At 45.1% G+C, this 24,498-nt stretch overlaps 1 protein-coding gene across 1 annotated transcript in view; it reads left to right on the top strand.

The window, feature by feature from the left end:
- The window catches only part of HAUS7 (HAUS augmin like complex subunit 7), a 262,504-nt gene that overhangs the window by 187,892 nt on the left and 50,114 nt on the right, over positions 1–24,498 (top strand). Inside the window, exon 6 of the mRNA XM_069645349.1 lies at positions 662–820. Within this exon, the coding sequence (XP_069501450.1) occupies positions 662–820 (159 nt within the window). The remainder of the gene's footprint in view (positions 1–661; positions 821–24,498) is intronic.

Below are 24,498 nucleotides of genomic sequence, written 5' to 3'. Positions count from 1 at the left end.
TGGCTATATTTCTTTTGTTTATAAGGAAAGGAGATATGCATCTATTCATTGAGATTTTAACTGATGTGTAATGGTTTTATGAATATTTAAATGTAATATATGTTTGTTGTATTGTCTTGTGAAACGTCAATATTATTTGACCATACCACAATAAATACATTTAAAAAAAAAAAATAAGAGTAGGTATTCCTCACACTATACTGTACTGAAAAATAAATTGATCCATCCGTTCACTGTATGCTGGGATACTGGAGCAGCCTAAATGCCTCAAGATAACGGTAACTTTTTCCTTACTTTTTTCATGCCTTCCAGTGTTTTCTTTTTTTAGGGATAGGTTGGGTGTAAGATTAGAACAGCACAAAGTGCTTTTTTCAATTTCAATTGGATTTCAGTTGTTTTTTACATTTGAAAAAGCCAAACAGGAATTTCATCTAAGTGTTTCAATGTTTTCTATATTGTTGGAGTTCTGAAATCCCATGCACAGGTGGAGATTATCAGTGTTATGAATTTAATGAAGGTACCCATGTGGAACTGGTATTCTACGTCATTGCAGTCTTTTACACTATCGTAGCCAGCCTTGGTTTATAATTAAGTCAGTGTTGGGATAGCTTAACTGATCAATATCACTTTTTGTTCCTCTTTTCTACATTCCTTATGCCAGTTTTGAGGAGACCTGCATGAGCCGCGTCCAGAGCACTGAAGAACTGCTAAAGGAAATGTTCTCCAGCCCTCACTTCCAGTCTGTGCGGAATCCAGAGTGCAATCCATGGCCATCAGACATCAAGCCACTGCTGCTTGGAGGAGAACCACTGCAAAAGAGGTATGTAAAACCACAGTGCTGGTGACATGGAGAGAGTTGGCAAAGCAGGGAATAACATGTGATGGGAAACGCAAAGGGAGACAATAAGACTTAGCGAAGAGCTAGAATATGCCATGGTGTTTGTAGCCGAAATATAGAGTTCGCAAGTGTATGTTTGGGCAACACCAGAGTAGGGAAAACTACATCAGCCCTACAAATCATTGCGAGCTAGCCCTATTATAGTGTGGTGGTGTGTAGCCTGTCTAAGAGTCCCTGATGTTATATTAGCTTTTATACAGGGTAAGTACATTCTGTGCTATACCCTTGTTGGGTATCTCGGCATGACATCCCCACTTCTCCCTGGTAGGCAGTGGCAACCTACTTGGGCATGTCGGTACCAAACAACCTGTACAAATACATATCCCTACAAACATTTACCCTTGCCAAGGTGTCCGGCACTACTTACCATGCCAAGTTCAGTTTATTTATATAATGCCTTCTCAAGATGGCAGAAAGGCAAGACCTCATCTAGCAAAGCATGGGAAATTTCCCAAACCAAGATGGCCACCAGATGCCGCAGGACACAAGCGTACGCAACCAGTTGGCAAAGTACATCTCTCAACTGCTCTGAGGACTATGTCTGTTATTTGTGTTCCTCAGTTCCCAGTGTTAGGTAATTAGCAAAGGTAGGCTTATGGGTTTGCCTTTGCGTTTTCATTTTATCTTTAAGTCATGAACCATCTTGAGTATTCCCAGAAATAACCACCTTATTGTCCTAGAATTCAAAGGGTGCTTGGGCAATTCCCATGGTGGATCTGTGAAACCCAGAGCACTGGGACAGTTTACGTATTAGGTGATCTGTGATCCCTTCTCAAGATATCCTAGTTCTTTCCTTGGTGCAGTAACGGGGAAATCTGCTGTCCAGGTGGTTAGAACAAGGCTACCAAGGATCACCGGTATGACATTTCTTTGTAACTCCTTACACTGGTAAGTGTGTTGTGTGATTAAGGGCTAAAACCTACCTCTTTCTCATCCTAGTAGCTTCTGAGCCGGTTACCTGACATAGCTATTACTAGGGGCGCAAATGATAAATCGCACCTGCCTGGGGGAACGTTTCCTCTTCCCTCTGTGAAGAGTCTCGAATCAGACACCAAGAGTTTGAGTGGGGTCATAAAATTTATTAAATAAAAAAAAGGGGTTGGAGAATGCCTCACTAATCCTCATCTAGGAGGTATTTTCCTAACCCAACCAAAACAAAGGGGTTCTGTCCTTTGTCAAGATGTCCAAAGCAAAAATATGTCCTGTGTCTGAAATCCTATCCTGTCCTTCACACTTTAAAACTTACTCTAAGGTGCAAGGGAAATTGTCTCTGGTTTTCAAAGTGCACAAATGTTCAAATCCAACACAAAGGTATACATCCAACCAACAAGTTCCACATGGACAATGTTCACAGTTCAGGGAATGGCTCCCTTCCTCTGATTCCTTTTGACCAATACGACAAGTTCAAACAAAGAATAACCACATTTCTTGTAACCCAAGAGGAAAACTCCCACCTCCTGCTGTGTTCACAGTTCTCTGGGAAATGGCTCCCTTCCCAGGTTTCACTTCACATTCAACACAGTTCAAAATCCTAAGGGCATGTGTCCTCCTTGGGATTCTCTTTTCACTGTTACAATTTGGGTGCGGGTTCCAGGCTCGCAGGTTACCTGGTATACTCCCTTGCCAGGTACTTTTCCACGTTTACAACAATTCAAACTCTCAAGGGCATGAATCTTCCTTGAGATTCTCCTCTTACTGTAATTTATTGCACATACTTGATTTTAGCTGGTATACTCTCCTGCCAGGACTTCTATGCAGTCTTTCAAACACTTGTCTTGTGGTTTCGTTTGAACACTTGGTTTTGCCTGGTATACTCTTCTCCCAGGACTTCTATGCAATTACTTTCAAGCACTTTGCTTTGACTGGTGTTCTCTCCTGCCTGGACTTGTATGCAGTTACTTTTCCTTTTATCCATGAAATGATGTGTGAGAGATTAAGCAAATATTGAAATTAACTGACTTTTCGCGTTTCTCCACTTCCCTTTCTGCCGTCTGGATTTGCCCCAACACTGCTTCGCACAGCATGCTTTCTCTCAGCATTCTGACCATGTCCGCACAGGTTGCGGCACATCTCTGCCTCTGCAGCTCTCCCTCCTGTTTGTCGGCTATGGCAGATAAAAATTTCCCAGCATGATTAACAACTTCCAAAGACTAGACCGCTCTGTTGGTTTACCAGTCTTAGTAATCTTCATTGCTCCATCCCTCTTTCCTGTCTCAGTTGTTACCATGTTGTTCCTTGTGTAATTTTGAGGAAGCTGATGTTGGAACTCATTGGGTCATTGGGAGTGATCATCATCACTACTCCTTGCCTCTTCCTCATCTCAGTTGTTGACACACTGTTCATTGTGTGATATTGTGAAATACCTGAAGTAGACATAGCAAGTGGTTGAGGGAGTGTTACAACATGCCATGAGGGCATGAGGAATGGAGAGAACATCCCTAAAAGGTAAGGGTGGGGCGGGCAGTATGTGGCTTTCTCAAACAATGTTGTGTTATATCCTATTACCCCCCCCCCCCGTGGTCCTGTTTCATATAGCCGCCCTTTGGTCGGGTACAGGTAGTGCCTGCCGTCTCCTGGCCACATAGGGAGAAGCTACCTCCGGGAAAGGAATTATGACCTCATCAGATTCCTCACATCTCTCATAATAGAGACCGCAAGGTGATTATATGCTCTGTGGATTTGGTGGTCTCCTGGGACTCCTTGCAGGACCTTCATCACCTGACAGACCTGACAACCCTCTGGGGCAGATGGTGAATGCTATATTTCTTTTGTCCCAGAAACAGGGGAGTCTGTAGGATTGATTAACAGCACTTTTATAGTGCGCCATACCTCGTTAGGTCTCTGTGTGCTGGTCATTCTACTGATAGTAAAAAGAGAGATTTTAGTTGGGCCCTGAAAGCTGTGAATGACTGAATGGTTTGCGAAGTATGGGTAGTGCATGCCAGGTTTTAGCGCCCTGCAAAGCATCAACCACTCTCTCTTCAAAGGAAGCTTGAACAAGGGGACACCTAGAACTTCTTAAGGGCGCGGATGAGCTATAGCAATTAAGTCTTGTTCTAGGAGAATGAGGTGCAAATTGACACACTTAAAAGGTAGGCAGCCAATTTAGTGAAGAGACATAACATAGCCTCCGACACATGCTTTTTTAAAACAGTTTGTAAATGCATTTTATGGGTAGACTAGCATATAAAGCATTGGCATAATCTAAATAAGAATTTGCCATTGCCTCCACAATCCTGGGGCTGTTGTGAGGGGCATGCAGTGGCATGACCTTTTTTTAAAAGTCAAGTTTTGGCAAAAGCAACTGCCATCTTCTGAATTCACTTTGGGCATTTAAGACCTGACAGAGTTAAAAATGACAGATCTTTTACAACTTTTTCTACTCCAGGTTAACCAGAAGAGGTAAATATTCTGCAGAAGTTACCAGCACCAAATAAAATCCCCTCAGTTTTGTTGCCATTAAACTGCAGGTGGTGTGGTCTAGGCCAGGCCTAAATGATATTTATCCAGTCGAATAAAGGGTGGGAGTCTTACTAGTCACCCTGCAATCCAACATGCACCTTTGTATCATCTGCAATAGGCTGCTCCATCGCTTCTGTTTTTTAAAAAGCGGTGTTTGGTGTAGGTTGAAGAGAACGGGGGACGGTAAGGAGCTCCTGCAGAACCCCACAGTGCACATCCAACATGGAGAAACAAAAGATCCATCTAAACCTTATTGTTTCTATACAATAGAAAATGTCTGGACCAGTCCTAGGTGTTCCTGGAAGGATGGAAAGTAGTAGATAAGCCCTGAAGCAGGAAGGTGTGACTCCCCGTATGACAGGTGGATGATAAATATGACGCTACAAGACGTACCGCAGAATCTAGCGCTTATCAATCGATCAGACGGTGTTACTGGCGGTCTGTCGGGGAAATAGCACAAATGCGTGAATTGCAGCGGGACCAGGAAACAGCTCTGGTGCGTCGGTGAGGTAAGGAGAGGGACGGGAACTGAGGTTCAGAGCTGAGGGAATAATGGGGATCACTGACAGGGTGTGGGGTGGAGAGGTGTATCTGGGGTAGTTAGGGTGTCTCCCACTCTGTAATGGGTGCTGGGTGCCTGAGGATAACCTGCTTTCTAATGGGGGCTGGGTAAGGTGGGTGCAGATGTCTTCTGTTGAAGACTGGATGACTGGTGGCACCGCAGGGGATTGTTATTTCATTAATTGGTTGATTCTATATTATTCCTTGTATGGATAAAAGTTGTTGCCATTTTAATAAACACTGTGACGAATATCATTTTTGGGGTGTTTCATACCTGGATATAAATATAGGCGGGAAACGTGCCTTAAAGCCTGCCCATAGCAAATAAGGTCTATATAAAGAAAATAAATAATTTCCGGTGGTAGATCATTATGTTTTGGTACCACAGGGGTATTCCTGCAAGGCAAACGTCAGGCCTGAAAAACTGAGTGGCTGCAAATGTGATCTGCAGGAATACACCATGGAGGCAGTTCACAACATTCCTCCAGAATAAGACACACTTGGTGGTGCGGTTTACCTTACTCTGACCCACTTGGGGTTTATCTGCCATTTGTTTCCATTAGTAATGCAAAAAATGGCTTGGTATTACTGTAATTCCTGCTTACTGTTACTTACATTGAAGCTAACCCATTAGCTGCCAGTGGAGGAATAAATGGGGAGGCTCCTGCTTTGTTCCTTCCCCCACATGGTCGCTTGAACACAAATCTGTTACTCCAAGGTAATAGACACAGCAATACTACACGCAGAGCTTGGTGCCATGTGAGAATCCGTAAGCACAGCACTCACACAAACTATAAAATCTTTACTTGAAGTCTCCTCCAAATGCTACTGCTCATGCTCGGGAAACAGTCAACCACTTGCGAAAGAAAATGGAACTCTGAGCTCACATCCCCAAGATCGAACAGATGATAGGCCTGATATTAAACAAATGGGTGGATTTTGGTGGTGTTCTACAAGGAAAATCGATATGTTGGAAATAGTAAACGCAGTCCACATCTGGACCTATCCCAGTACATGTGAGCTTTGTAAAATGTGAGTAAATGGACCCATGATGCTTCCTGATATTAAATATACAATAAGATGATGCTCCTATGCGGATCTCTTCACTTTATTAGACCTACTGTACATACATTCTTTTGCTGCACATTTTGCCACATAAACTCCTTCCAAGCCCCATGTTGTGTTGCAGATTTTGGTGGATGTGTACCAATAGGTCACTACCATGATTAAACTATTGCAAACCGTGATACATCAGTCATACGGGATGCTTTGATCCCTTTTGATTGTTTTTTTAATATGCTAAAATAAAGTTGCAGAGGGTTTCATGCCTCCACTTGCCCATGAGAAATATTTTGCAGTGCTTCAGCCTAGCAGTGCCCACCTGTTGAGTGTTGATTGCACACTCCCTTTTTAAGTTGTTCTATACCAATAATCTATTAAGGAATGGAAAGGCTATTGTGGCCCTCCCAGACATCTGTGGTAGTAAAAGTAATATTACGCCATTGTTTGTATTATATATGGGACAAGTGGCATTTACACATGTGCTATTGCTCAGACTGTACGTTTTACATGAATTATGCAAGTTGGGTTGCCCTGCTGGCTGGGCAGCACGGAGAACCACCAAGTGTGCCGTAATCCTGAGGAATGCTGTAAATTGTGGTGCAGTAGAAACCAGTTGACTGTTTTAGGGACTTTAGCACCAGTTATGGATTTGATGCAATTTCAACTAAATGTTTTTTACACTATTGTAACACAGGCCACTGCAGCGTTATATTGGCTAAACCTTTTGTTGCACCAGAGTGGTTCCTGTTCTTAATTATTGGAGCACAGAAGGCGCCACTTTAGGGCACCATGTTTATTCTAGGGTTTCTACAGATGTCCTGTTTTTGGGAGAAAATAAGTCCAGTGTTGACCAATTGCCCTGTAGGTACAGCAAAAGTGTTTACTTAACTTGTATAGATACTGACACTACATCAGCGACTTTTAGAGCGGCAGCACACCATCACACTATGCTTGGGCTAGCTATCTCCTAATGATCTGTAGAGTCAGAGGCAGTTTTGCCTGCACATGAGTTGCCCAACAACGCTTCTATTTGCATGCCATGAAACGTTATGAAAAGTTATCTTCTCAAGTGGTGCAAACCCTTTAGGGGTTTTCTTTCTACTACACGTTCAATACTAAGACCCAGATGAGCCCCTGGGAAAGAAGTGTCGGGACATGTTAGGCTGGGGACAGGCAGAGGCAGGAATCTGTGAGGCAGCGGACTCTGATAGAGGCCAGTGCCTTCTTGCATCAAGGCTAGTTGGTGGCACAGGAGAAAGTGGGTTGGCACCCAGTTTCTAAAGCAAATTCTTTATTGTAGACGACGGGGGCATTTGAAATGAGGGACCTACATTGCTTAAAGATCCACTGAGACAATCGTGTGATCTCTGCCAAGTAACTGCAGATGCAGTTGCTGAAAAATTAGTCAATGCCCTTCACTATTTCCTCTGCCCAAAGGGGTTTCAAGGGTGGTACATCCAAAAAGAAGAGAATCAGCCTTCTACACAGTCTATTACAGGCCTTTTTCGGTAGACTGGAAAGGACTAGAGGCAGAGTAGCGACACATTTAGAACTGTGATACCTGTTCAAATTCACCAAACAAGGGAGAAAATAACCTTTTATTCATATCTCACAAGTATGCTAAAGCAAAACTACGGATCATCTAAAGACCTGAAACTAGAAAAGCTGTAATTGTTCTCAAGATAAAAGAAACATGTTTGCTATGATAATCTGCTTTCGTAATGCGCCAATCACCACTGTAGTAGTATCAGAGTGTCTAGCTTTTGAACATGGAGGGGCTTACGCTGCCCCCGGCAGTCTATACGCTGCAAGGATAGCGGGGAGTTGCGCACACACAGAATTGTGCCGCCGTAAAGGTAAGTGGGGGCAGGAGCGGGAAGGGCAATGCGGACGGCGGGTGCAGGCAAAGTGATCTACTTGATCAATGCGCCACACCAGACATTTTCCTCTGTTGCATTATGGGCGGAGCAGTGATCACATAGATCCATCGGATCCTGTACTGTTTTGGCCATTTTGCCCCCACAATAACATAATTTCTGCACAAATCAGAACATGTGCAGCAAGCAGTGGCAGTCTCTTACCCACTTGCATAACTTCTATAGACTCACATTCGTTGGGCGCGATCCACTGATGAGAGGCTGGATCCGTGGAAAGGAATTGAAGCTGCAGTCGAGTGGTCTACGAGCACTCCTTCCTCTCTGCGTAGAGATGCTGGCAAAGTGAAAAAGCGGCCCGTATCTTGATAGGGCAAAATGTCCACCTAGTTGCCTGCAGGGGTGAAACATGGGAGTTCGAAAGCCCCTTAATGAATCAGACATGCTCCCAATGAGGCATACACAGTGTGAACTGATCCAGCCCCAATTATCGGATTGGCCAACAGAAAATTGGAACTGGCTCCTACAAGTAGTGTGGGCCTCTGGAGAAGGAGAGAGGAGGAAAGTTAAGAAGAGAGCGAGGAAGCTGTGGTTAAGAACAGATAGGAGGGGGTGGTTAACAGCGAGAAGGAGGTGACAAATAATATGGAAAACATCAGGTAGATGTGTTGGGCGAAAGGAGGAGATGAAGGGGAGCATCAGGAGGAGAAAGTTAAGTATTGGAGGGAGAATGGAGGAGTGAAGAAAAATTAGGTAAAGGCCAGTAGGTGACCATTTAGGAGGTGGTGACTGCAGACAGGGGAAATGGAAGGGAGAAGACCACCAGAGAATGGGGACAGAGGAGTGGGGGCAAACCTATGGGGGATAGAGGAATAAACCCATGGTGAAAAGTCAAAGAGGTGTCTGAGAAACCATCCTCTAAATAGGATGCAAGAGAACACCACCTGCCCTCGGGTACAAGCAGATGTCCGTGATCTCTGTGTAGGTATGCACTCTAAGGAGTGTAGATTCAGAAAAAGAAAAGACCTAAAATGTTCTGTTTAGCATCACATTTAGGCTTGATTAGTTTAGCCCACAAGGAAAGTCTACTTGAAGACCATGGCAGTAGCTATTGGCAGATTCCTACAAAGTAAAAGACTTTTTGTTCAAATTACTTGATTTGCTATTGTTTTTCAAGAAATCCTAATGCCTGGCTTCATCAAGAAATCCTATCAAATGTTACTGGACTTCCACAAAATGCTAGAATACTGATCTGTAAGGTATTCTGGGCTGGCTGCCCTCTATATGTTGTGGCAGCTATGTTATATGCCTTCTTTGCAAGAGAGTCCTATTGCCTACTCTTTGTTCAAAACGGCTCTATATGTTGATGAGGCTCGTGAAGATGAAGTGTACTTTCCCCACTGCTGAAACCATCAGTGAGTTTGGAGGTGATTCTTCCTGGGAGTTGGCGAATCAATGTCCTTCATCACATGCCTCTGACCTTTAATGGCCCATGCTGGATGAATTGAATTAATAGGTGAGGAAGTTTCTGCAGCTTTAAAGATTCAAATATCAGACGTCTTCTGTTGGGACACAGAAGAAGCAATGTTCAGCTTCATAGATTCTCTTAACACTTAAGTGAATGTCCGGGTTTCAACAATTTGAACGCTGTGGCAGGGTTACCACTGATGGTGGAGTAGTTGGTTTTACAGGTGTTTGGGATGTGTAGAACTGGGAATGAGTGGTTGTCTGAACGCTGTGGCTTTAATTCATGGTTCCTCTTGTCTTCCAGGGTCTTCATATGTTAGAATTCTGAAGCTGAGCCCCTTTAGTATATTCAAGCGGTTGAAGGAGGCCATTGTGAGGCTTCTGATGAGTGGGTCTTTTGATCCAATTGTGTAAATGGTGTAAGTTGTAGTCTCTCTGTAGTTGAATATAGTGTTCTAAGAATACATAAAAGGTAGCAAGCGCCCCTCTCTCGAATGAACACGGCATGGTAACCTGTTCAGTGGTTATTAATCACTTTGAGAGTTTGCAGCCATCTGCTTTTTGCTCACTGTACCTTTCACAGATGGGAAATATCCATTTGCATATCAGTCTTTGTCCTGCCCACATGGGCAGTCCAGCACCGAAATGTTATGGCAATTCCTTTCTGAACAAGAGTACCAACAACTGTGAACTCTCAAAGGGGTTAAAAACCACTGAACAGGTTATCATGCCGTGTTCTTTCGAGAGAGGGGTGCCTGCTACCTTTTTTGTATAGTGTTCTAAGCATTGAAATGGATGGTGCTGAATTGGCAGGTGAGTGATGTTTTGCAGTCAGAGTTCTCAACGTCGGTTGTGACCACGTCAAAAAGTGTTTTGATGGCAAACATGTCACCGGATTGATTTACAACATCAAAGTTCTTAATGTGAACTGAGGGCAGAAGAACTAAAAGTGCCAAAAAGATACCTCAATAATTTGATACTTTGCTTTTGAAACAGAAACAGGCTTACAAATCTCCAGCTAGTGTCAAGACAACCTTGCTCTGTAGAGCACAAACAAATATTTAACCATGGTTGTGCTGCATGGTGGCACACTGGTTCCTTTCTGTAGGCATAAGGGATTGCCTGTTATCTTGTTTCTTTTTAGGACAGACATTCGCAGAACTTGAGAAAAGCAAAATTTACTTTACTGGAGGAATAAATGCCTGGGGAGAAGCTAAAGCAAGACACAAACCAGTTTCTTTTGAACCTATTTGTTTTTTATTAATATCAAGGTAGAACTCCTGCCATCCTCGTTGAAGTGCTGTTGTTGGAGAGCCCCTTCAAGACTGATATGCTTCTGCACAGAAAGAGTTTGCAAGCTTATCTTTCAGAGCACCTACCCTTAAAACTGTTCATCTGTTGTCTCTCAGAGGAGACCTTCCCTCAAGATCCACACAATTTAGACGCTGTCATTGTGGTGCAAAAAGCACTGTTGTCTGGTGTTGCAAAGTGGCCATCCATTCAAAAAGGACACTCTGTTCTTAATATTCCAACATAGGAATATATTGTTTCCTCAAACATTAAAATACCTTTTGGTTTTATATCTCATGACATATAACCAAACATGACTTCCCCCTTCCTCTCCACCACTGCCTTGGATCATGGCAGTTTAGGGTATTTGGTTAAGTAAATGTTTCTGGTACTAAGAAAGGATTCAACAAGTTCTCCCAGTTCTCAAGACCCGGTCTAGCTCCTTCCTGGTCAACACTTGCCGCAGTAGCAAAGTAATGGCCCTAAATCAAAACAAATACCAGGACAGTGTCTCGTTTATTTCCACCTTTAGAGACATCACAGGATCTTTCCCCATCCCCATTTCAAGATGACTCTCGGAAGCTTGAGTACGCTGTCCTTCTGTGGTCTCTGGTTCAGGGTACTGGTTGTCCAGTGAGTTGTACAAGGCATTGAATCCAGGCCCTCTTTCACAGTAATGCCCTGGAGGTTGAGCAGAAGAGAGGTTAACAAATGGCTTCTTGAGCTATACTTTAGACCTATAACCACCAACAGAGATGAGGGTCCTCCGACGCACTTTCCTCCCAGATGCCTTGCCATGTGCTCATACCTGGGGCAGGAGGAGGTAGTGGGCCCATATGAAAATTAGGCTGATTTTTTAAAAAATCTGTAGGTATCATGAGGACGCAGACAACAGATTACATTTTCTAAAGACAATTATTTATTTATTATCTTGAATGTCAGGATGGAGTAGGTCTAACTTGCCCTATGCTAAGGTGGGATTTCCCTACCTAAAGAAACTAAGAATGGTCCATATCGGTAGGTTTGACCCAAGTCTCTGTGTTCAAAACCTACACTTGCCCTCCCAACTAAAGATAAACAATGTATGTCAGCAAAAACAAAAAATAGTGTTCCAAATAAGTTCTGTGCTTCCATCTCCTGGCTCACTTTTCAGCTTCTCCTTCTCCAAGTTCAAAATAGCTTCACAAAAGGTCTTTGGGTTCTTTCCCCAACAGGTTAACACAGTTCACATAGTCTCGGTTCTCTTCCCCAAGAGGTCAGCTCTTCCAGCTTCAAAATCTACAGTCAGTTCAAATTTCTTGTCTTTCAAAACAGTTCCAGTTCAACTTTGTAATCCTTCAAGCTTTTCAATAGTTTATGCAGATTGCTTTATTTCTCATTCACTTCAGCAATCCTGTGCTCAAATACAGTTTCGTTGTTACCTTCTTTGCCTCTTTCCAGGCATGGGTCATTCTGTCTAGGCGCAGTTGTCGGAACAAACTGTTCCCCCCCCGCCCTTTACCCCCCATTACAGATGACACAACCGATCAGTTGGCACTCTTTTATCCTTCTGTATTCTTTGGCTTTTCTTCCCAACACCGGTTTTCTCTCTCTGTACCTGTCATAAGTTTACATTCATTTCTGATTCTCCTTGGTAGTCTCTTGGCTTTAAAACAATGTGTATTCCACACAACTCACTCCGTGGGGTTCACCCTCTTCACCTTACTTTCACAGTATTCATAAGTGCTCGAAACTTGCTTTTAACGTGGTTCATAAATGCTCATTACTTGTTTTCCACTGAGTTCACATGTTCATCATGCACATGTTCATCCTAACTTTGTTTTAGTTTGGTATTTAATATCACTTGTTTCATGTTTTAAATGCGTTCACAAAAACTTGCAGCTTGCTCAGCATTTAAAAACGCTACATATGGGTTCCACGACCAAATGTCCCAGGTTTCAGTTTGTTCTGCATTACCGTATGCCCTTTTGCAGCCTCAGGAACGCCCCGGTATGAGTGTTCCCTTAATTCCTCTCACTGGTATGCGGCTGCTCCTCCGGGCGTCTTCTCTCTTCATTCCGGCTTCCTTTTGCTCGCTGTATACTTTTCAGAGCCCAGCGAGCAAAAGGAAGCGCTTTTTCAAACCTTGCTGCTTGTTGTAGGTATCTCCGCTCTTCCCTTGTGGGCGCTACCGGCAGCCTGTAATGCTTGGGAGCCTTCTGTGTCCCACAACTCCGGCTGTAGGCACAAGGCAACGGAGACTGCAGGTATCTCAACCCTCTCAGGGCTGTTCGGGCCCCAGCGTCACGTTTACTCCCCTGCAGCGCCCTGCGTCCTTCCCACCAGCCTGTTTCAGTCATCCACGTGCTGTTCTCCAGGCAGGTTCCTCTCCTTTCTTCTTCTCTGCTGGCAGTCCCTCTTTTTTATGGACCTATGGCCTGTTAACTGGTTGCAGGTGCAAGTCCTTGGTTTGTTGCCTGACCATGATTAATCCTATTTGCTGGACATTCCTGACTCTTGCAGTGGTATTCCTCTGCAGTCCTCTTCCTCGTTTCAGTACCAAAGTAGTGTGAATGAGTGTAAGAAATGGGAAATGACTGACGACCTATAAAGGCAGGGGGAGGGTAGGGTTATTCTGACAAGGGAAGGGGTTATACCATGTCTCACCCAAAGACCTCCTCTCCCCACGGTCCCTTCACCCAGGTGCATCTCCACCCACAGGTTTGGGATCCAAGAGCGGTGGCCTTTCCCTGGCCACGTGAGAAGAGGATCGAGGCGGAGTAGATGCGAGAATGCCCTCAGGTTCCTCACAGCTGTAGAAACGAATGACAGACAGAAGAGAATTTGACAAATAAAATTCTAGCTACTCTGCAGGGTTTTCTGCAGAGCCGTCCACCACCCTCCAGTCCGTATTACCCATCACACTTACCCAAGAAATACTGAAGCGGCGGAGTGGGGCAACCATCCGCAGTAGGAGGGGATTCTTCCTTGCACCAAAGCTGTGAATACCCTCGCTGCTTTCCTTGCAGTGAGCACCCACTTGGACGAAAGCATCTCATACCATCTCCCAGCCTGGTTAAACATTACTGAAGACAAATGTGTTCTCTGTGTCGGGTCACAAAATGTGCATTCGCCAATGCCTAGTGATAGTTGACTCTTGGCGAGTATAAAATGCTGTGCTGTGTGTATGTATAGAATGAAAGTGGCGAGTGACTTTTTATGGCGGGCCAGTTACTTGCCCCTGTTCAGTGTTGTCAAAATTGGCTACAAGAGCAGATTTTACACTTACCTATCCATCATACCACTGCCACATTCTCAATCCTTTAAATATCGACTGGCTGGTCCAAGAGGCCACCACTCGGGTAGAGAAAAATGCCGTTGTGAATGTGCACCCATCATTACTTAGCAAATCTAGATCTGCAGGCAACAAAGAAGTGGGTTAAGAAAGAAACAAAAGGATACCGAGTCTACATCAGATTTATTTCTCACATAGCAAAAGAAGACTGGCTGTGTGCCCTGGGACTCCAAGACATGTACATTTGTATTCACTTTAGTGACAAGCTCTTTGTTTCCTTGAGGTTCATGGTTAAAAACCATCACTACCAAATATAGAATCCAACCATTTCATCTCGAGTCTACAACAGTGTAGCACATGTATTGTACCAGTCGATGCATGCCTTTTGAACATTTTTGTCGCCTTGCGTGGACAATTGATGAAAGCACCCTACAAGATTTTGAAACAATTTATGACTGTATTGCCCACCTACCTCTTTATGTACATCTGGCAATGTCTCTGCAAGTCCTGATGCAAAGGAGTCTATGCCTAAAGGCAGTCATATATCGTAACATTGCACAAGTGTTTCCTTTGGAGGGTAGGCTTTTTTTTGTATCTGCAGGAATGCATGGATGATAGTGGTCAAAGAAACTGGACACCAGGGTGGGTGGGAAGGAAAGATGACACTATCCATAATCCTCACACTGAAAGGAAAAACGTAATGCAAGAAAGATCTACCAAGTCATCATTAGTAACAAATGCAACTATCGAAGTATGAGCAGCTCGCGTGGGTGAGCTGCTGATTCAGAGAATCTCCTTGATCAAAACTAAAGTCCCTCCATAGCAACTTGCTAGAGCTGAGTGAGGGCAGTACATCTAGCCCTCAGACTATTGGTCCTATCACCACGTATGCGTTATCTGAACAGGCAGGCTGGGGTAACGGGTTTGGTCTCTTATCTATAAAAACGTAGGTAATCTGGCACTGGCTGCGCTCACAAATATCTGTCCATAATTGCAGTGCATGTACTCTGTAGACCTAATGTTCAAGCAGACATTCTGAGCTTGATGTTGCTGAAAGGTCATGATTGAGTGCTTAACACCAACTTTCTCGATGTGTACTCCTGCTGGGCAACAACAGTTTGAATATTTTCACTACAGCAAAAAGCAGGAAAGGCAGATACTTTGCACCCAGGAGAAGAAACGAGTTGTCAGTAAATGGTTTACAAATTTTCTCTGTTTTTTCTCCCCCCTATGCCGCCTAAAGGAATCGTTAAGCTGAAATCAAGAGCAACAATGATGCTCATTGTGCCGGCGTGACCCTGCCAGTGGTGGTACTTGGGCCTCCCCCACAAAAAACTTGCGCCCAGTCACAACCTTCTTATCAAATTGAATCATAGTGTTCACTTCATAGCCTTCCATTACTGAATTTTACCCTGCTGAGTACCTCCAATGTGTCCTTTTGGAACCCGACTGAGGACTCTATTAAGTTTTCAAAGATGCAAAAAGACCATCTTTGCGTAGGTCTGTGGTGTCTCAAGAAATTCTAGTAAGGGAAGATATTTCTATACCCTCTTTATTGGGTTTGCTGTTTCCCTGCATCAACATACATCAAGCAGCAGTGTATGCTTACTGAAAGTATGCTTCTTGGCTTTACTTCATGATCCTGATGATAAATGATCTTTCAGAGGGCCTCAGGAAGTTATACATCAGTAAATAAACCTCTCCATGGGATTTGAACATTGTTTTAATCCAGTTAATATGTCCCCCTTTTTGTCATTATGGATGAGGGTGCAACATCTTTCCAGAAATGTAGGTTTCCTAGTGGCTATTGTGTTGGTGGGTAGAGGATGGAGGTTTCAGGGTCTTTCTCTCTCAAACCATGCACAATTTGCCATAACTGTAGGCTTGTCCTTACTACACATTCAAAATTCCTACCTTGGGTTATTTAGGTTTTTCGCATCAAACAAACCACATCTCCTGGTTTTCCTAACCAATCATTGACAACGGAAATATATCAACATGCGTTCGATGTTAGACAAGCTCTTTGTTAATGCTTGGAAAGAATTAAGGAGAATAGGGAAACAAAACAGCTTTTCATAAACTATGGCGTTGTCAGATCTGGCATCACAGCTTCTACAGTCGGTATCCAGTGTTTTTATTGAATATTTTTCATGCAGTATTTTTTTTAAACACACTTTATTTGCCAATTCTTTTTGCTGAGAAATGCACGGGGTGTTTGTGTGATGCAATAAGGTGTGGGTGGAGGGTGGGCAGTGGGGAAGTGGGAGACTGTGGTCTCCCTTGCATTGATTTTTGTTTTGTTTGTTTTGTTGTTTTGTTTTATTATTTATAATGCGCTATTGTACCCGAGGGTATCAGGGCGCAACATTTACAAGAATATGCAAAGCTTAGTTACAAAGTATACAAGTTCAAATAGCATAGAGAATGTACAGAGCAGTAGATGAGAACACACAATATATACAGTATATACATTTTGCAAACAAATCAGTAAAAATTCTGCAGAGAAAAATCATAGCTTGAAAACCCCTAGAACCCTGCAGTCCTCAGCAAGAGCAATTTGCACCAGAGGAACAGCAACTACTGATGCCCTTCACAGAAATACTCCTATCTCTAAAATTTGTAAGACAGCAGCTTATGTTTGCTCAGCATTACTGTGCGGATTTTGATGCTAGAATAGGAGCCTTAGTTGGCAAGTCATCAGTGAGCAATATATTCAAGTGGGGACTTGAGTTTTTTTTGTTCTACAGTTGGGATGTAAACTCATACATGCTGTTTTGCATTAGCCCGAAATGGTCTTTTCTATGAAGTGCTCTGTCAAATAACTTGGTTCTGTATACATTGCTCTCTTGCTCCCCAGGTCTAGGTTGCACCGTAAAAATACCATTAAGAAAATAAAGAAAGCTGCTGTTATGGGTCGAACACTACCGTTGGGATGTAAACTCATACATGCTGTTTTGCATTAGCCCGAAATGGTCTTTTCTATGAAGTGCTCTGTCAAATAACTTGGTTCTGTATACATTGCTCTCTTGCTCCCCAGGTCTAGGTTGCACCGTAAAAATACCATTAAGAAAATAAAGAAAGCTGCTGTTATGGGTCGAACACTACCGTTGGGATGTAAACTCATACATGCTGTTTTGCATTAGCCCGAAATGGTCTTTTCTATGAAGTGCTCTGTCAAATAACTTGGTTCTGTATACATTGCTCTCTTGCTGCCCAGGTCTAGGTTGCACCGTAAAAATACCATTAAGAAAATAAAGAAAGCTGCTGTTATGGGTCGAACACTACCCACTTTATTTTTGGAACAATTTTAATTTTCCTTTAACATACAACACATGCAACTGATGTCCTAACAGTTCCTCTTCATTCTCAATGACTATCTCAGCTACTCCCACCACAGATATTTTGGACAACAAGAACTGAAGACATCTAAAGAAAAAACAACAATAAGCCCTGCTTGAACCAAGACGGTGCCACACCTCCCTTATCCATGTCTGGTGAGATGACTCGGCACTCTGGACAGACATGTGGGTGTTGCACCAAATTCAATGCATTATGAGTTGCTTGTGGGGGCATATCATCCGAAGGGACAAACAGTTCCTGCGTCAGGGCGTTCCATGCAGTCACGTTTTCACTCGCCTCTCTCACAACAATATACACTGCCCTGTGCCAGACCAGAGTTTCCGTAATCGCCCATCTGTAGAAATCTCTCCACCAAGCGTTAAAGCTGGGTCCGTCCCTTGACTGCCAAGCCATTACTATCATGCGTTTAGAAAGCAGACAATCTTGGGAAGGTGGACAGTGTGTTTCTTCCCCCGTGGAAACATACCAGGCAGGCATGCCTCTGGAGGCCAGTTCAGCATCTTGCTTCCACCTTTTGCTACCCTGTTTTACCACAGCCACTGAGAACTCCTGAACCACGGGCAAGTCCAGAACATGTGCATTAAGTCTACCTTGTCATTCGCACATCTAGAGCAGCTCCTCTGTCCCGCTCCCTGGAACTGTTATTTTGTGTGGGGTCATATATGCTCTGTGTGTTGCATTCAACTGTAGCTGCTTAAACTGGGGCTTTCTGGAGACCTGTTTAGTATAATGCAGGGTCTGGGCCAATTCCGTGTCTGTAAGAGTTCTCCCCAGACCAACGTCCCATTGCATAGGCACCTTCAAAATGGGATTATTCTGTTTTTTGTAGAGCGAATCATATATTCTCGAGACCACATGGCTATCCTTTGACATGTCATACATGGCGTCCAGTAGCGGTTCGCTTTCCATGCCTGCCTTAAAGGCTGGCCATCTAAGTGCAATCTCTGTAAGCAGCACCGCGTACATTAGAAGTTGTCCCCCATGTATGCCGGTGGTCTGCACCAGGGACTCAAAATCAATCATGTCTTGTTCCTGCAACAGGTCTCCCACAGTCGCCACCCCACAGGACTCCCAATCACTTTTACTGCGGCGTGCCTGCTGTCCAATAACCCTATTAGGCGAATATTAGAAGTATATTGATCAGGAACTCCCATCATTTGACAGGTCCTGCACCACAGCCTCTTGCCCAGTGCTACCAGGTGGGGCAGATGCTTGAACCAAGACTCATGTATACACAGCACTTCTTCAAGAAATAATGTCCAATCGGGGTGCTGCAATAAGGGAAGCTCAATCGGCCAGCCAACTGAAGACGAACTGCAGCTGTCCCGCTAGATAGTACAACTCGAAGTGGGGCAGCCTTATCCCTCCTTTACTCAAAATCCCTCTGCAGTGTACTCAGAGCTATCCTATTTCTTTTCCCTCCCCAAATAAAGTCCTTCATGGTAGTATTGAGTTTGCAAAAAAAAAAACGCCTTGGGGATGTAAATGGTCTATTAACGAAGGTACAGTAAACGTGAGATTACCACCATCTTTAAGGGCACCACCTGCCCCATCATTGACAGGGGGAGCTTCCGCCAAAATCCCATAGTTGACCACTCCATCCAAAACCTTCCGTGTGTTGTGCTCATGTGAAGCGCGAGCATCCCGCCAAACATTTACACCAAGGTACCTGAAAGAATTGGTTTCCCATTTTAAATCCAAGTTGGGCAATTGGCTATGATGGAGATCAGCAAGCCCCGCCAGAGGGAACTAGGAGGATTTGTGATGGTTGATGTGTATGCCTGAGAAGTCTGCAAACCTGTCAAGTATGAGATGGAGATTCTCTTCAGGATATTTGAAATGCAGAAGCATCTCTGCAAATAGAGAAATTAAGTGCCTCACCCCAACAACAGAAATGCCAGCCTCAGCATATTGCATACACAGGAACACCACGGCTCCAAGGCAAGAATGAATAGCATAGGGGACAGTGGGAATCCTTGCCTGGTGCCTTTTCTTCAATTCCCACTTGTTAGAAATCTGTTTGCCTTTGTGCACCCTCGCCACTGGCTAAGTGTTCACCGACCGTACCCATCTTGGAAAACTCTCACCCACACCAAACTGTCGAAGGGCCTCATATAGCCACTCCCAGGTGAGTCAAATGCTTTGACAGCTTCTAGGGATGCAACTGCACAATCCAGCTCCAGATGCCTGGTGCTGTCAATTATGTGGTACAGCCTCCTCAAGGTCCACAAGGTATTCCTGACCGGGCCATAACCAGTGTGATCTGCATATATCGGGGTACCGATCGACCTCTTCATTCTGTCTGCCAGTACAGCTGTGAGGATCTTACAATCTTGATTCACCATAGAGAGGGGTCTGTAACGGTGACTTGTGAGGCTTCAGTATTGGGACTATGATTGACTCCCTCAGGCTTTGTGGGAGCATCCCCAACTCATATGCTTCCTGCAACACCTCAAGGAGTCTAGGGGCATGTACTTCAGTGCATTCCTTATAGAATTCCCCAGGTATGCTCTCAGCCCCAGGAGTCTCCCCGTCAACGGTGCACAGATAGTGACCAGGTGCTCCTCCACAGTGAGAGGGGCATCCAGCACATCTCTGTGCAGCGTTGAGGCGGGGCAAATTAATAGTGGATAGTGCTTCTCTAACTTCAGAACCGGCAGTTTCCGCCACTGACGTATATAAGGTTTCATTATGATAAAATACCTTGTTAATCTCACATCTCTGGTGTAGTTTCCCTGTTACACAGCCATGCCAGTAGCCTCCCTGGTTTATCCCCCTCTGCATGTATCTAGCGAAGTCAAACTTTCCCAGTCCGAAAGGCACTTCTGCTGCAGCTGGATCAGGTCTTCCGACTCTGCCCCTCTCACCGCGTCCCTACACCTTGCGACCTTGATCTCAGCTTCTGTGCTGGCTAGGGAGTGTAACAGATCCCTCTGAAGGCCCTCTTACCCATTGCCTCTCCCCGTATCACTGTCTTGAAAGCTTTCCACATAGTGCCCACACTATCCACGCTACCCACATTGTGTTCGAAGTAAGTATCTATCATGTCGCCCAGATGCGCTCTAAATGAAACATCTTGCAATGCTTCTGCCTGCAACCTCCAGGTCGGGATCAGAGTCCTATCCAGTTTCATCCTCCACGTGGCCAGCAACTGGGCATGGTCAGAGAGGACCCTGGTCTTATAAACAGCCTCTGTGAATTCTATCAGCACCTCGTGCCCTGTAAAGTAGTCATGGCGGGTATGCACCCTGTGTGGCATGGAATATTGCAAATATGCGCGGTCATTCCCATGCAACATCCTCCACTTCTCTACCAGGTCAAGGTTCCGCAGGATCTCATTTAAAGCTCTGGCTAGGGACGCAGGCCTACGGTATTTGTTGTCAGATCTGTCAACCAATGGGTCCAAGTGCAATTTAAGTCCCTCCCCATAAGGCATTCCTGTAAAATGCCAACCTGGAGTAAAGTGACATGTAAGAAACGTGTCATGGTTGGGAGCATATGTATTTATAATGCACACCTCCTTATCCACAAAGAACCCATCCACTAATTCCATTCTTCCTTCATTGTCTTTTTTTCATGTCTAAATGTTTAAAGGGGATGGTTGGCGCCACCCACACAAGAACGCCCCTTGCATACGCGGAGAATGGGGAACCATACAGCTGCCCGCCCCACTTCTTGGCGCTCACATTCTGCCTGTCCTTGGTGAGGTGCGTCTCCTGTAATAAAGCAAATCCTACCCCTAGCTTCCGCAGGTATGCATGCACTCTAATCAGTTTAATGTAACCCATTGATCCCCACGAACATTCAAAGTTGCAACTTGCCCATCATGCGCCATATCTCCCGTGTTCCGGGTCTCGTGCTTCCCCAGACTCTCCTCATCCTCCCCAGCACCAACTTTCCAGCTCCCACACAATAATGGCCCGCCCTCAATCATCAGCCAAAGTGAATGTGATGCCTCGGAGGGTGGGGGAATCAACCACACAGACAGAGAACAGCTGCAGTGCAAACCCAAATATCAAATTAGCAGGAGGGTTTGCACCGCCCCACAAGCAGGACCAAATAGACAAGCAATCTAAACAATCTAAACATTGCAAAAAAATAAAAACAGAAAAAACGCCCAATGGGCAAAAACACTGTCAAACTGTGTAAAACTGGCCAAGTAGCATTTAGCTACTGGCGGGGCCGTTTAGCCATGCGTCTTGGTGCCTTGGACAACTTCTCTTAATAGCATTATTCCTCTGCCTTCGACATCTTCATCCCTGCGTTCCAGAGCCTGCACTGTCAGTCAATGCACTGATCTCCTATTGGCGCCTGTTGATGTTGGTGCTATTCTCCTGTGTCAATGCTTTGGTTGTGCCCAGCCTGTCATTCAGCGAGCGCGCATCCTGCCTAAGGAGGTCAAACATCTACGATAAGTTAGTCGATGTTATGTTCAAGTAACAATGTAATGTTGTGCCGCAATGGCTGCAAGGATCTGGCCCTGCTCCTGCTGGCTCAGAGGCACTGGGGAAGAACCCGCTTCAGGTGTTGGAGACAGGGGGTGGATGGGAGCGTTCATGTCATCCTTCTGGGCGAAGGTCTCCATGACTGTTTGTCTGCCTTTGCTTCTTTTATGCTTGTCGGGTATTTGCAAGGGTCACCAGCTGGGTCCAGTACGCCCTATGCAACAGCACCTCCAGGTCCAGGCCTTCGCAGGCACCCTTGCAGGCGTCCCACCGACAGCAGCAGGCGGTAGCCCACTCAAACCTTATATATATGTATATGTATATGTATATATATATAATATGTGAATGACTAGGGGTGTCTGGCCCAAGTGCCCCCTTGCACAGGAGGCCCCGCTCCCGCTATGAACTGTGCCTGGCCAGGTGGTATGAATTTGGAGTGGTGCACCACAGCCTGTAGTCGGTGGCCCATCCCCGCAGTGTCATCCACAGGCTCGTCCATGTTTGCTCACCTCAGAGTTTGCAGGCTGTGCGCCACCCGCCTGAGGATCCACAGCCCAGGGCAAGGCACACCCGTTTGTGTGAGCACCCACTTATGGCACGCCTGTCTGGGTTAGTAATGCTCAGATCCCAGCTATCCCAGGGGCTGTGCTGCACTCCTGGTTCTCCACCTCACCCCCCTTCTCTGCACTTCAACTCCTGCGTCCTGGCGGGAGCACACATCACTAACCTTCCCCCTGCAGTCAACTGCAGCGTTTCAGCAGGGGGAATCACTCTACCACGAGTTCCTCTGAAGTAAGTTGCCCTTGAAAGATCTTCCAAGAGAAGGGTTTACTCCGCAGAAGGGTGATGTGAAGCCAAGTAGTGTAAATCATGCTGAATGCAGAACTCAATAGGGAAAAAGTGCAGCTCAAGTTCACCTGATCTCCCTTGCCGCCTCCTCGCCACAGGGAGCGCTCCAGTTGGTGTTCCATGCAATGAGCTAACTGTGCCCCAGGTGTCCTCACCAGTCCCTCTGGCCCACACTGGCTAGCCTCAGCTGCGCTTCCACTGCCTGCCTCTACTGGAACCAACATCGCGTCACACTCTATGCCTTTCTCCTAGCATGGTGTTCACTGCAGCAACTGTGCAAGGGCTCCGGGGGACAGTCATCAGTCCCTCCCGGTGCTGTCTGCCAGGGCACTTTGCTCCTACTGCAGCACCTAAACGTCACCACTTGCCCAAGACACTGGTGCGCCGGCAAGGTAGACCATACTGTGGGTAACAAAATATTTGCCAATGTCTTTGCACACCGGCTTCTCCCATTGACGCTGTTTAGTTTGGCAGATCAATTGTCCTATGGGGTCATTGCTGCCTCAGACCGTTGTCTGCAGACAGTGGCTGTGCTGCTGGATACTGAGCAAGCATTTGATTCTGTTGAGTGCCCCTTTCTTTTTGCAGTGTGGGAGAAACCTGGACTTTGGGAATGAGTATATTAAACTGGTGCAACTCCTTTTATACTTCTCGTTCCGCCTGAGTCTCAGCGGATGGTCACCTGTCGGATCAAGTCATAATGGGAAGGGAGACTAGGCAGGGCTGCACCCATTTCCACTTCTTTGTGTTGGCAATGGAGTCTTTTGTGGCTTACCTTTGTGGGGTACATTTGCATAGAAGTATGCAACTAGGGCCCCACAGGCTGCTATATTCACTCTATGCTGATGATGTGATTTTATATTTAAGCAACCCCAATACCTACCTGACACCAGTGCTGAGACAAATCATTAAATGCGGGGGTTTCTTAGGTCTACATAGTAAATCTGTGGGATTTCCCTTTACGAGCGCCACTGATGATTTTGGTCTCCGTTGGTAATGGGAGAATACTAAATAAATGGGCATAGGGCATAGAGGTCTCCCGGGACCCAGATATCTTACTTCGAGAAAATGCCAAAGGCTTGTGGACTCACTTAAAGACCAAATGCAAAGGTGGGTGGACCTTGCACTCCCCTTGATGGAGCGGATCTCTGTGATAAAATGAATTTCGGTAGTATGACCATATCATTTTTTTTTTTTTATTATTATTTTTTTTTAATGTCCCTATGTATTTGCCAGTGGTATTTTTCACAAATTTGAGGGAGATCGTTGCAGGATTCTTTTGGGCGTACTCCGGGGAAAGTTTGGCTTTACCTGCTTTTGAAGGATACTACTGGGCAGCACAAGCTCATTATCCATCATACTGATGTGCCACCAAATTCCTTAGATCCCATGTACAAGTAGCAAATACGTAGTGGCTACAGATGTATTTGGGACTGCAGTATTGCATAAATGTACACTGGATCCTGGAATAGGTTACATTGTACACAATATATGTGCCATCTGGCACAGGATTGCTGACATACTAGTATTGGGATCCTTTTCTACCCTTGATAGCAGCCAGACATTTTGTGTGGATGGGGATCACGCAGGAACGGGTGTACATACAATTGGTCACAAAGATTGGGGTGGCTCGGTTCAGGGACCTTTACCCTGATGAGGAAAATCATGGCAATTGACCAACTCAGGGAGAGGGGAGGTTCGACCTCTTTAGACAATTCCATGTATTTTCGGGTATGGAATATATTGAAGGGGAGATGCCCTTCTTTCCTGTATCCACTGCCCAATTGTCTTGTACTTGACAGCATCATTCTGGCTAATGGCGAAGGTTGCCTAATCTCCTTCATGTGGACATCCCATGGGAGGTAAGGGGTCCCAAGCACAAATTGGAAATTAGTTTAGGCTGGGAGATAGTGATGCAGATTGGCAATGCAGATCATCTCGAACCCGAAGGATCTC

Source organism: Ambystoma mexicanum, chromosome 2p, assembly GCF_040938575.1.
Source record: "Ambystoma mexicanum isolate Mex_15411 chromosome 2p, UKY_AmexF1_1, whole genome shotgun sequence".
Lineage (NCBI taxonomy): Eukaryota > Metazoa > Chordata > Amphibia > Caudata > Ambystomatidae > Ambystoma > Ambystoma mexicanum.
The sequence above is the reverse complement of the archived record's forward strand: the minus strand, read 5'-3'. Positions and strand labels throughout refer to the sequence as shown.